At 27.7% G+C, this 13,740-nt stretch overlaps 3 protein-coding genes across 9 annotated transcripts; 2 read left to right on the forward strand and 1 right to left on the reverse strand.

Moving 5' to 3' along the window:
- Nucleotides 1-2,618: 2,618 nt before the first annotated feature.
- LOC122632568 (probable ATP-dependent RNA helicase spindle-E) lies at nucleotides 2,619-8,551 on the forward strand. Of its 4 annotated transcripts, XM_043819510.1 has the most exons (11): nucleotides 2,619-2,790; nucleotides 2,932-3,136; nucleotides 3,338-3,544; nucleotides 3,648-3,957; nucleotides 4,084-4,541; nucleotides 4,644-5,013; nucleotides 5,106-5,272; nucleotides 5,434-6,612; nucleotides 6,679-7,815; nucleotides 7,917-8,254; nucleotides 8,333-8,551. In XM_043819510.1, the coding sequence occupies exons 2-11, from the start codon at nucleotides 3,122-3,124 to the stop codon at nucleotides 8,469-8,471; spliced, it is 4,320 nt and encodes a 1,439-aa protein (XP_043675445.1). In that variant the 5' UTR covers nucleotides 2,619-2,790; nucleotides 2,932-3,121; the 3' UTR covers nucleotides 8,472-8,551. The 4 variants fall into 4 exon arrangements, with proteins under 4 accessions (XP_043675445.1, XP_043675446.1, XP_043675444.1 ...); XM_043819511.1 differs by having other exon boundaries at nucleotides 2,619-3,136; nucleotides 3,335-3,544; XM_043819509.1 differs by having other exon boundaries at nucleotides 2,619-3,136.
- Nucleotides 8,552-8,838: 287 nt separating this feature from the next.
- On the reverse strand, nucleotides 8,839-13,515 carry LOC122632573 (protein enabled homolog). 4 transcript variants are annotated; one of them, XM_043819532.1, is made up of 9 exons: nucleotides 13,262-13,515; nucleotides 10,998-11,125; nucleotides 10,692-10,908; nucleotides 10,400-10,553; nucleotides 10,210-10,324; nucleotides 10,048-10,101; nucleotides 9,768-9,926; nucleotides 9,540-9,664; nucleotides 8,839-9,451 (listed from the first exon to the last, which is right to left on the reverse strand). In XM_043819532.1, the coding sequence occupies exons 2-9, from the start codon at nucleotides 11,092-11,094 to the stop codon at nucleotides 9,257-9,259; spliced, it is 1,116 nt and encodes a 371-aa protein (XP_043675467.1). In that variant the 5' UTR covers nucleotides 11,095-11,125; nucleotides 13,262-13,515; the 3' UTR covers nucleotides 8,839-9,256. The 4 variants fall into 4 exon arrangements, with proteins under 4 accessions (XP_043675467.1, XP_043675466.1, XP_043675468.1 ...); XM_043819531.1 differs by lacking the exon at nucleotides 13,262-13,515 and adding an exon at nucleotides 13,102-13,227; XM_043819533.1 differs by lacking the exon at nucleotides 13,262-13,515 and having other exon boundaries at nucleotides 8,839-9,430; nucleotides 10,998-11,650.
- LOC122632574 (DNA repair protein RAD51 homolog A-like) lies at nucleotides 11,697-13,476 on the forward strand. Its single transcript, XM_043819536.1, has 2 exons — nucleotides 11,697-12,126; nucleotides 12,234-13,476. The coding sequence occupies exons 1-2, from the start codon at nucleotides 12,022-12,024 to the stop codon at nucleotides 13,167-13,169; spliced, it is 1,041 nt and encodes a 346-aa protein (XP_043675471.1). The 5' UTR covers nucleotides 11,697-12,021; the 3' UTR covers nucleotides 13,170-13,476.
- Nucleotides 13,516-13,740: the final 225 nt, after the last annotated feature.

Genomic DNA, 13,740 nt, shown 5'->3' on the forward strand with positions numbered 1-13,740 from the left:
TTTATAGAACGCCGATTATTTGATCACGCCGGTCACGCGAAATTTAGAGTAGAGACCCCGTTAGCCCGTGGGTCCCCAGATGCAGCAACCTCCTCGCGGTGGGACCTGGGTCGGCAGTACTTATGATATATTGAAATCCAATATGTTACAAGTACTACCGGGCGAATGGCTGCTTATCTCGGTTACATGCCAAAATTTCTTTATTCGAATTATAACTAAAGATTGAAGTACTTATGTTTTCCAGGTCTAATAATACTGTAATAGGCAGACTATATATAAGAGAATTCTAAAATAATTTATTAAAGAAACTGGCAAGGAAATTATAATTTCGTAATTTTACGTGCCAGAGATGAACTTATTTGTTTATACTTCTATATGAAGAGCAGCAGGAAATAGATGACAACTGCTATCAAATGTGTAGATGTTTAGACAAATTGGTGAATATTATATTAGTCAGTATGATGAATAATATCCTGAAAATAAGAACTAAACGAAATTCAAAAAGATTAACATTATAGAAAAAGATTAAGTAAATTTATATGTATATATCTGTCACAGATTTTTAACTTCAATTTTTTGTAACTTTTTTAATTTTAAAATATGCGAATATAATGATGAACATAAGTAGAATAGAAAATATAATGTTTATCCAGAAAAGCGTTAATAAAAATAAATAAGAGTAAATGAAAATAATTAAGAACAAATAAAAATAATAAAGTTAAAAAATTATAAAAATAATAAAATTATTTTAGAATTCTACTAGTTAAGTAAGATAATTGATTCATAAATAAATACCGTTTTACAGCTAATGGCAATCATGTGTCGACCCAATATATATCCAGACCTTTTAAACTATCTAAGTGGCAAATAGTTAATCTATCTGCCATTTTTGCCTTGCATTAGCCTTAAAACTAAGTTAACTTTAGAACTAGATCCTTAATATTACTCTTAATGTAAGTGTGCTAAAGCATAAAAAAAGCATTAGAACCCCAAGATGCATGTTATGCATCATGCATAATAATTGTAGTTATGAATAAGCATGCAATGAAATTATGAAATTTTAAAGAACTTACTGATATACTTTACCAATTTACAAGATAGTATATAATATGAAATTATTCTCAGTTAGTTATATATATAATCTTATTATTTAGTATAGCTTTACTCCAATTCTATATTACTTATTTTAATATCAATTTCGTCATTATCAAGTACCTGAAAAATTAAACATAGTTTGTATAAAACAAATCATAAAAACAGGCAGAATAAAACTGCAAATGTATGCAATTTCATTCTGTGTGCCTATCGATATTATTAATATAAAAAACAAACCAGACATATAATCCAATTGAAATTATAGATCTGAAATACATCTTTTCTCATTAATTAAACATTTTATTAATAAACATCTTTAAAATCTTTGGTACATCCCACAAATATTTGATATCATATTTGTTATATTGAAATTATATTTACAAAAAAAAATTTGTAAATAATTACATTTAATATTTTGTGTTTGCCTTCAGAAATGCATGTATACATAAATACATATTTTAAACAGCAACCATTTCAGGCACTCTATTGTGCGAATATCAAAAAAGACTGATGTTAATAAATCCACCAATGATCACCTGTAACAAAAAGAAAATACATTAATCATACTATCAATATATAAAGGCATGAAATATGGCATGTCCAACCGACATGCCAATATGTAGATGCACTTTTTAATTTAATTCCCTATCTATTTTTATCAATCCCTATATCACATTGTAATAAGTTAAAATTTAAACGCGTGACTCTACATTACAACTCATAATGATTAAACAATTGATAAAGATTTCAAATATTATTACTAAGAAAAAAAAAATGTATGTGATTTTATTATCAATTACTTCTTTATCGTGTTCTTTATACAGAAATTACAAATAATATTCGATCAGAATTAAATATTGTATAAGAATAATTACTGTAATGTCAACGATAGTTAGTTAATTTACAAAATCTAATAATGTTTAAAAAGAAAAGTAATAATTTATACAAAGACTGACTCTATGACTGACTGCTTTACTTACACTTGATTAAACTATACATGTTTCTAAAATTTAAATAGCGAATGTGAGCGAATTAAATGAACGAACGAACAGTGCTTCTAATTCGTGATTTTAATTATTTTATTTAAATGTTACAACATTCCATTTATTGCAACACGCATGATTGCAATGATGATCTGATGAAGAAAGAAAAACAAAATTTTTACTATCATTATTATAATAAAAGATTTTTCGTTTATTTAGGAAATGTTTAAAAAAGAATTTTACTTACTGGAATCCTTGTGAATTCTTTGATGATGAGCAACTTACTCCCCAAAAAAATGAATAATTTTTCTTCTATTTGAACTGAAAGAAAAACAATGATAAATCAAAATATACTACAAAAGTAAATCAAATAAATTACTTTTACTTCGCTATGTTTCTTTTATTTAAGCAATAGTTGTATTAATTTATTCATTGTTAAAGCATAAAGCATATAATAGAAAATTAATCGCGTTCGTATATATACAAATACAGGACATGTATGTATGTATCCATAAGAAACATCTATATGTTTGTATACTTACATCCGTTTCGCACGTGTTGCGTGTATAGATGCGTGAAAATCTTATACAAGACGAAATACGATCGAACACGATTAATTAATGAAAAATTATTAATTAACGCATCGTTAATAGACTAAAAGAATATCGATATCGCGAAAATATAAGCAGAAAATTCGAAATAAAAAGCGAAGGTATATATTATTTTATAATTTCGATATAATCAAAACTGTATTTCTTCTTAAATATACAATCACTTTTGTTCTCTTTGTCTCCTCTTAATTCTCTCTGGCTGTTTAAACAACATTGCTTTCTTTCATTGCAATGTTTGTAAGTGATATATTATCGATATTCGGCAGAAAAATTTTTATAAACGAGGTATTTGTTATTGTTTTGATATCTGACATTGAAGTGCACGAACTGTGTGATTTAGTATATAAATGAAAATAATATAAAAGAGAGAAGAATACGTCCTTTATACGCAGTTCAAAGCAGAGCAATATTAGAAGAATTGGGGATATTTTTATGATCAAACAGAAGGTTAGTATTAATCTGTATTAATCAATAAAAATATTATGTCCAATAAGGATATAACAATGAGAACAATTATTAATGTTTTTATATTCACGTGATTTAACAAAGCAAATATAGATTATTATTAAATATAAAAACATTGATGCACACACACATCAAGTTACCACAATTATAATTCTATGGTTTCTTGTATCAAAATTCCAATAGGACAACATGGATTACTTAGATATTTTTAAAAGAAATAAAAAAATAAAAAAGATCCAATTACCACCTCCATACAGTGAAAGATTTCAACCTAGTGATATGTCTTTAATAGACAATCTATTAAATTTCAATTCAACAACTACAAGTAATGCAACAGGTACCAATTATATAGAAGAATATATTAAGAAGGAAGAAGAAGAGCTTCTTCAGGTATTTTATTATTTCTTTTACTTTATTCTACTGTATATTAACAATATCAATTTATCATTATAATCAAACAATAATAAACAAATCAATTTATTATTAAATAAAGTCTGCTGTAAGTCACATATCAAATACTTATGGGAGTGGAGCTAAGGTGGATGCAGTATCTATGGGATCAAATCCTGTTATACAGGAACTTAATAATGAAAAATTAACAAATGTATATAGAACATTTAACTTTGCCTATCGTCCAAAAACTAATTTAACTATCACTACAATGAAAGACCGTATAATCTCAATGATCGATACAAATCCTGTAGTTATTATAGAGGGACCAACTGGTTGTGGCAAAACAACACAAGTACCGCAATTTATTCTTGATTCTTGTTATAAAAAAAGAGCTCATTGTAATATCATAGGTAACTTATCTTTTATCTATATTACCATATTATAATATTTTATAAAAGATAGTTCTAAAAATTTTAATTCGAAATATCAATTTTATTTATTCTAATTAACAAAATATTTGTTTGAACTTTTAATAGTAACTCAACCTAGACGTATTGCTGCTATTAGTATTGCAAAAAGAGTTAGTCAAGAAAGAGAATGGCCTGTAGGAACTCTTGTTGGATATCAAGTAGGCATGATAAACAATACATCTGAAGATACCCGTTTAACATATTGTACAACTGGTGTGCTTTTACAAAAATTAATAAATACAAAACACATGTTGGAGTATACTCATATTATACTAGATGAAATTCATGAACGTGATCAGGAATTGGATTTCCTGTTGCTTATTGTAAGAAAATTGTTAAGGACAAATTCACGTACAGTGAAGGTTGTACTTATGTCTGCAACATTTAATGTTGAAAAATTTGCTAAATATTTTTCATCACCTGTCGGCAATAAACTTGAACCTGCACCTGTCATTGATATTGCTAAACGAACTTACTTTAATATAAACATTTATTATCTGTGTCAACTTGGTATGTTAGGACCAGTAAGTAATAAACGTAGCTTAATGATTCTTAAATATGAATAACTTTGTATATATATATAATATCAGTAAATGTTTAAACTAAAACTGTTATATATATCATAGTTACCAGAAGTATCACGAGATGAACCAAAAGTAACAAAAAATATGATGGATTTTTGTGTACACATAGTAATTGTTCTTGATGAACTAGATATGAAGGCAGATGATGCAGCATATGACAGTAAAGCAGGTTTATATAATAGACATGTAATTCTTGTATTTTTGCCAGGAATTAATGAAATAGAAGAAATGCATAACATATTAACATCTGCGAAATATGAAAACTCTAAATGGGATATTATCGTTTTACATTCATCAGTTACAAATGAAGAACAACACAAAATTTTTGAACAACCTCCAAAAGGCTATCGTCGTATTATTTTATCAACAAATATTGCTGAAAGTAGTATTACTGTACCCGATGTGAAGTATGGTATGATACTATCTTATCAGCATCTCAAAAAGTATAATAAACTTAAAAGTAAACTTAAAGTATAATAAAATTAAAATATTCTTTCTTCACAGTAATCGATTTTTGCCTGATAAAGCAACTTGTTACTGACCCAAAAACTAATTTTCAATGTTTGGAACTTTCTTGGGCTAGTAAAGGCAATTGTCAACAACGTGCTGGTCGTACAGGTCGTATAATGGATGGAAGAGTATATAGATTAGTACCAAAAAATTTTTACGATGTAAGTATTATTTTATAATTGATTGAAAGAAATAGAAATAAAAAATAAAATTAATTAATAAAATAAGAATAAAATAAAAAAATCATTATATATTAGCAAGGAGATTATATTTAACCATCAATTAATTTATTGTTTTGTATATTATTTTTGTATAATGACAGTCAGTACTACATGAAGAAGGAAATCCTGAAATGTTAAGAGCTCCTCTTGAAAACTTAGTACTTCAGGCAAAAATTCTAAACATGGGTGAACCTAAAGCTATTTTAGCTTTATCTCTTGATCCACCTGATCTTAGCAACTTAGAGCGTACAATACTCTTATTGAAAGAATCTGGTGCATTACTCAATAATAATGATAAAACACAACTTTTTGATGGTGAATTAACAGATCTCGGCCGTATAATGGCTGCTCTACCATTAAATATTTATGTTACAAAATTGATTGTATTAGGTCATCTCTTCAGTGTTTTAAGAGACATGATAATAATTGGTTGTAGTATGACTGTAAAAGATATGTTTTGTAGCCCATTTGGAAAGAAATTATTAGCTTATAATGTAAAATTTAGTTGGGCTTGTGATTCAGAAAGTGATTGTATAGCATTTCTAAATGTTTACAAAGTATGGACAAGTGAAAAAGCAAATCGTCGTTTAAATAATAATGCTACGGAAAAGAGATGGGCACAGAGACAGTTTGTTCAAATAAAAGTATTACGTGAAATTGAAGCTCTCGTATATGACGTAACTCAAAGATTGAAAAAATTTGGTATAACTGAAAGTGTTGGAATTAATAAAGTTATGTGGGATGATGAAGTACGACCATTTGTTCTAAAAATTGTAATTGCTGGTGCATTTTATCCTAATTATTTTATTAAACACCAAAATATTGAAGAATTAAAAGAGGGGCATAAGATCTTGAATGGATTAGACTTAACAAATACAGTATATTTGCAAGGTTGGCCATTGAAACAGCCAGGACTTCTGTATGCACGCAAAATTCAAAATATTTTTCAGGATTGTTTTAAATCTTCTGCCGGAAAAGTAAACGTTTCTTTTAAATTTTCGCGTATATATCTTCAATTTAGTAAAAATTATACAGATGAAGAAAGAAAAATTCCACTTTCAGTATATAGATCTATCAAAATGAGACAATGTAATATGCCTATTGAAGTATCTGTTTTAAGTGAAAAAAACGCTCTTGATTTAGCAAAAAAAATGAATCTTAAAGACAAGTCAATATTTTTTAATAACGATATTTCTATAAAAGAAGGCAAAAAACCTGCTTATATTAATCCGAATCTTCCAGGTCTTGATATTTCATACATTCCAATTAAAATAATAAATGTAAGTATACGAATTAATTGATTTACATTAATAAGTCAGTATTTTTTATGTGTATATTATTTACAGGTCATAGATCCTGGTCATTTTTGGATACATATAAATGATAAGGATACATATGATAAAATAAGGCAAATAAAAAAAGTTCTGAATGAAGAAAAATCATTAAAAGAATTCGATTCTCTTCCAAAGATTAACTCTCTTGTAGCTGTTCCATTCAAGAAAACTCTTCAAGTAGAATTTTACCGTGGTGTAATAAAAAATTATATCGGAAAATCCGATAACAAATTTGCTTTATGCCAATTAATCGATATAGGCCATACCATAAAAATTCATCCAAACGATATACGGCAAATTATACATTGTAAAGATATTATGAAAATCCCTGCTTTAGCACTGGAATGTGTTTTAGCTAATATTCAACCTTGTACGATACACAGCCACAAGGTATATTGGCCTCAGGAAGCTAATAACAAATTTCATGAGTTACTTGAAAGCAATGAACAAATATTTGGTGAAATATATTCTGTCGTTAATAGTGTTATAGCTTTAACATTGATAGCTGTAACTACAGATAAGAAAATTAATATCAATCAAATATTAATAGATCAAGAATTAGCAATGCACAAAGAAGAAAGTTATTTATCACGATTGAACAATGATTTACGAAAAAGATATGAAAATATGAGTGCAACGCAACTTCTTTATTATGAAAACATGCAATACGAGGATTATAATTCATGTGATGATTATCCTGATCCTCCTGAAGATTCGAAATGCGTTTCAACGGTACGTTTACGTGGTCCTTTTTCTCCTCTCGAATGTTCCTTACGACATCTTACAATTGCTGGTAGAGATAAAAAGGTCATCATCGAAACAAATTCAGTTAATTCAGTCCTTCTGGATAGTAATTGGAAGGAACAACAGAAACATCTCTTGGTAGCTGGAACTGTAAGCCAGAATGTAAATGGTAGCAATTTAACATTACGTAATACCACTTTAATACCTGCCATTCCTGGTTTAACGGCTTTACTTGCTTTAATTTTTACACCACGTATGGAGTTACGACGTAATTCTTCCGGTACATGTTACGTTGGAGCATTATGTGGATTAGGATGTGATAGTTCTACTAAAGAAAGTCTTTTTCCAGAACGTGATATGGAAATATATTTCGATGTTGAGATAACATTTGATGATTTACAAGATGTAAGAATATATTTACGTGATATATATTGTATTTATTATATGTTTACTTTATGAAACGATATATATATATTCGAATTGTTTTACAAAATTCATATTTACAGATAAATAGACTGCGACATTGGATGAATATCGGCATGCACATTAACGAAAAGATTGAAGAAAATAATAATTTTGAAGAAATAGTTTCTTATCAAAATAAAATAAAAATTATATTATCGAAACTTATGGATAAATGTAGAAAAAAGCAAGATTCTGAAATGTTGATGAATTTTCATAAATGGGGAATGTATGATGAATTATTATTTCTACAACCTAGTAGAATGACTATGGTCAAAAATAATATTTACAGTTTACATTGGGCATTAGAATTGGAAGAGAAAAATGATGAACTCGAAAAAATGACGAATCATATCAAGGAATTACGTAATTTAGCTTCAGAGTAAGTTGATATAGGAATATTATGTTTTAACAGTTACTTTATATTACTAATTAAATACCAATATATTTTCCTCTATAGAGATGAACGAAAATTACCAAATATTGAGATTTACTGCGATTTCTGCAAAGTACCTATATATAGTATTCCAAAACTTCGTATACATTTGTATACATTGGTACATAGAGAAAATGAAAAAAAATGGAATATTAAACTTTGAACATTCCTTTTTGGCAGAACATTTCCAATGATGTAAGACGTAATATTTTAATTTTTAATACAACTTAAATTAACATACAACTTCTCATAATTATCTTTTTATTTTTTATATTTTTTTATTTTTTTATGATGTTATATTTGCAAATAAAAATGAAATACTTTTAGTTATTGATTAGCAAATGGGACAGATATTATACATTATACGTTAGCAACTAATTACACATTAGCAAGTATATTCATGTCAGTATTATATGCAGTATTATTATCTGTCCAAAGCTTAATCTATAGATATGCATTATATTTGAAAATATTATAGTTATGTTATAAAATAATATTACTTAATATTACGTAAAATAAAATGGATTGTGGACATTTTTCTTCAAATAGATAATAATGAAATATAAAATTGACGTTATATTATCCTATCGTATTTTATTCCTTTTTCGATGGCTTATAAATCCCAAATTCAACTTTTAATGTGTATAGTGATACGTGTATATGTCGTGAAATAATCGATAATATTAAAAATTGGACTATATAAAACTCTCTCTTCATATACTTGAGAAATAATGATTTACATAATGTATAAGATATAAATATATATCTCTATACAGTTTTAACAATTTACTATAAATATTTGCTGTTGCAGAATATTTTTTATTTGATAAATGAATTCGTATATTATTTTTCATGTATGTGTTCTGTAAATGTTTTGTAATATGTAAGCTATATTAAAATATGTATATCAATTATGCATTATAAGCCATGGATATTTAAATATTAGTTCTATACCTCTCTTTGTAAATAACGTGCGCCAGGTTGTGTATACAGTAAACGACCAGGTATATTAGCGCCTGATGCATTAACGTAAGTTCCAGGGGGTGGGGGAGGATATGGTCCAGGTGGTGGTTGAGGTGCTCTTACTGGATATCCGGAAGTAATACCACCTGTTTTGGCTCCCTTTAAAACAAAATCAAATGTCTTATCAAAATAATGAGATATATCATAAAGAGGTTTAATATTAATAAAATAGATAGTTTTTAATTAAAATGTAACATAATATTCTTACTTGTGTTGGTTGTTGAATTGGCATAGCACCACCATGTACAGTAACATGACTACCAGGGCGAAGATAAAATTTATCTTCTGCATATGCACCTTTATGTTCTAGAGTGTGTAAACTAGTTACGTATGCTACAAAAAATATAATGTGTTCTTATTAATTTCTATATGTTGTTATTTAAATCAAAGGTTTCTAAGATAAATAATTTCGATATTAATAAAAATTAAAAAATACCTGTTTGATGTGTAGATAAAGCTGCTCTACTTCCTGATAAATATACTGGTTTTGCAAGTTCAGGTTCTCTAGACTGCTGTGAAGTTGGAGCAGAATAACTATAAACACTTTGTCCAGTAGGTGTAGAATAGAAGTTTGATGCAGAATATTGATTGTTTTCTAAAATAATTAAATTAATTTTTTAATTTAATTTTGAAATTAATAAATTTTATGAGAGAACTGCTATTATTACTTTGTAATTCCAAATGATACAATCAAAGTAAATTTCAGAGTTACTCACTATTCCAAAGAACAGCTCTGGAATCATTAGATCTTCTAGCAGCATCCTCAGATTCTATAATCAAAATTATTTGTTAATTTGAATGAAATAAGTCACACCTGTATGGCAGTTGTAATTAACAGGAACTAATCATTAGACAATTCTTCTATTAAATCTACTTACTAGGTGGAGGTGGATTGTAACTTGAAATAGAAGGTGGTGGTTTATATCCATATCCAGTATGGTATGGAGATGCTGTTGGTGGAGGTGAAGGACTGTGTGATCTTTTTAATGGACCCTTTAATAAAATAATATATATAATTTAATGTATATAGATGAATATAATGTTCATGATTAGAAATATTATACATACACTTGGTAGAAGAGTATGCGTTGGTGCACCAACTGCTACTTTGTTATACAAAGGACTACTGCTACGTGGTAATGGTAAAAATAGTGGAGACTGTACTACTTGCGAAACTGTACCAGGATATCCTCCAACTGCTGTTAATACTTCAGAACAGCCTCTATATATACAATAACATATTTAATAAATATATTTAATAAATATAAAGGTACAGATCTTTACAATTTTATAGAAAATGTTAAATTGTGTTTGAAGTATTAATTTAATGTAAAGGGAGAAATATAGAGAAAGTACATACCTTGTTTCCTTAATAAGTTGACGTCTTCTATTATCATCTTCATTAAGAACTTTTTTTAATTGTAAAAATAATTGATGTTTTTCATCCTTCAGTTGTGCCAATTCATTTTCAAGATTGGATATTTGTTCACGTGTTTCACCTAAAGTCATAACATCTTGCTTTTGCTGACGTTCTCTTTCTTTTCTTTGACGTTCTTCTTCCGCATCAGCTTCTTGTTCTACAAAAATTATAAAATATATTTTGTCCTTAAATTCTTAATTACACTTTGATTTATCTAACACACACACTAATCAAACTAAATTATACCCTGTTTCTTTCGTTGTCGTTCCCTTGTAATATGAGTCTTTAATGCTTGCCACATCTGTTCACTACGTTGAGGTGCTCCTACTATTACTGCAGGCATCTTTTGTCTATGTTACTTTACCTTCTATCAACTGTTATTATTTTATTATTATTTTTCTCTATTATTTATCCCAAATATTGTTAAATAGCTTATATATATATATATATTAACATTTTTGGAATTGTTACATTGTATTAATATTTACTATAACTTTTATTCTAACTTTTTAAAATTAATTTATTTTGGCAATTTATTTGTTTAACCTCTATGCCAAGATTAATAATTTTATTGGATTAGAATATATCCCAATATTCAAATATGTCAGTTTACTACTCCAAAACATAAAATTTGATATTAGAATTTTTATAGATAAATAAAAATTATTTATTTAGTTAAAAATCATATAAAAATTCGTTATAATATATTTAAATCAATGTATACATATCTTTCTTGGTGAAAATTTAAACTAAATGACAAGTACAACACAATTCTATATTAATATGTATTAATATGTTTGTTTAGTTTGCGAAATCATCGTTCTTTCATTTCTTTGTAAGGTCAGCCAATCATATATATATATATATATATAGCTCCCATAGCTGATTTTATCACTTTTTGCCGCGTTTACTAGTCAGAAATCGTATAGGCATGCTATGGGCACATGACAGCAGGTACCGCGTTTACATGGCGGCAATAGAAATACATATATCGACTGATTTGATTTCAAAAGTGATACATGTGTAATAAAGGCAATTCTTTATAGAAAAAAAAAGTAATATTTCATTATAAATTCGTTATTATTTGTTCACAGTTAGGTTCATAAATAATTATGCTAATTAAATAATACATAAAGAAGAGTTATATTTGTTATTAATATTGACAATGAGTATCTCGAAATAAGATAATCATTAATGTTCTTTCATTTTCAATCGAATTTGGTGTACTGAATATAGTTGTGAAACTTTAATATAAATTTAAAAGAAAATAATGTCCGCTGCATCAGCATCATTCAAAGAAAGAGATGACGAAGTGGACGATGACAATGACACAGATGATTATAATCCACAAGCAAAGTTGATAAAAACATTGGAAGTATGTCCTATTTTTTAACCTATAAGAAATGCAAGAAATATAAAAATGCTTTTTTTAAAAGATGATATATATATATATATATATACCATGATCTTTTTTTTGTCTAGAGAAATGGAATTACAGCAGGTGATATTAAAAAATTTGAAGAGGCTGGTTACCATACTGTGGAAGCAATAGCGTATGCCCCAAAAAAACACCTTATTTCTATCAAAGGTATTAGTGAAGCTAAAGCAGATAAAATATTACAAGAAGCATCAAAGTTAGTGGTAATGGGTTTTAAGAGTGCCACGGAGATACATCAAACACGTGCAAACATCGTTTATGTTACCACTGGTTCTACGGAATTGGATCGATTATTAGGTGGAGGAATTGAAACAGGTTCTATCACAGAAATTTTTGGAGAGTTTAGGACAGGAAAATCACAATTATGTCATACATTAGCTGTAAATTGTCAATTACCTATAGATATGGGAGGAGCAGAAGGTAAATGCCTTTATATAGATACAGAAGGAACATTTAGACCAGAAAGGTTAATTGCTGTTGCTGAAAGATACAAAATTGCTGGTGATTCTGTTCTTGATAATGTTGCTTGTGCTAGAGCTTATAATACAGATCATCAAACTCAGTTAGTGATACAAGCTAGTGCCATGATGACAGAATCCAGATATGCTATGTTGATTGTAGATAGTGCAACAGCTCTTTATCGTACTGATTATTCTGGTAGGGGTGAATTATCAGCTAGGCAAAATCATTTAGCTAGATTTTTAAGGATGTTGTTACGAATAGCAGATGAACATGGTGTAGCAGTTGTTATAACTAATCAAGTAGTAGCTCAAGTTGATGGTGCAGCTTCTATGTTTGGTGGTGATCAAAAGAAACCAATTGGAGGTAATATCATAGCACACGCGAGTACAACCAGATTGTATTTACGTAAAGGTAGAGGAGAAACAAGAATATGCAAGATCTATGATTCACCTTGTTTACCAGAAAGCGAAGCAATGTTTGCTATAAATGCAGATGGTATAGGAGATGTGAAAGAATAATTCATTTCATGCCAATATTATATTTTAAATAATGTAACAATATTAATTGATAAGTTTGTTAAACTCGACATTTCTTAAGATAAATTGTATACCATTTTTCATATAAATATCTTGTTCTTCTAATAAAAGTAAGTTAATATTTTAATTAAGATTTGAATAAGCATTACATAAATGATAAGCAGAAGAAGTGTTCACCATCCATAGAATAAATAACTGAAGATAGTAACGTATATTTTTTATAGAAATTTGTAAAATTTATTATAAAAAACTTCTATATCTGTAACAAATAAAATTGTTTATTAATTAACCTGTTGAACGGAGATTTGTAATCAGTAGACATGAATGCGTGAAGTTTATTTTAATTAAGAATAAGGTGGTACACGGATGTAAATACGGAATTTCAGTTAAATTAAATAATAGTAATAAAAAAAAAAAAAAAAAAAAAAATTGAGAAGTATAATGCTTAGGAGTGCGATATAAATTATTTTCTTGTCGCAAAAAAACGTTGAATTTTTTTTATAACGAGTCGACTCGTTTTGCTTGAGAGATTAGTTTTAGTTTTTTTAAATCT

Source organism: Vespula pensylvanica, chromosome 10 (assembly GCF_014466175.1).
Source record: "Vespula pensylvanica isolate Volc-1 chromosome 10, ASM1446617v1, whole genome shotgun sequence".
NCBI lineage: Eukaryota > Metazoa > Arthropoda > Insecta > Hymenoptera > Vespidae > Vespula > Vespula pensylvanica.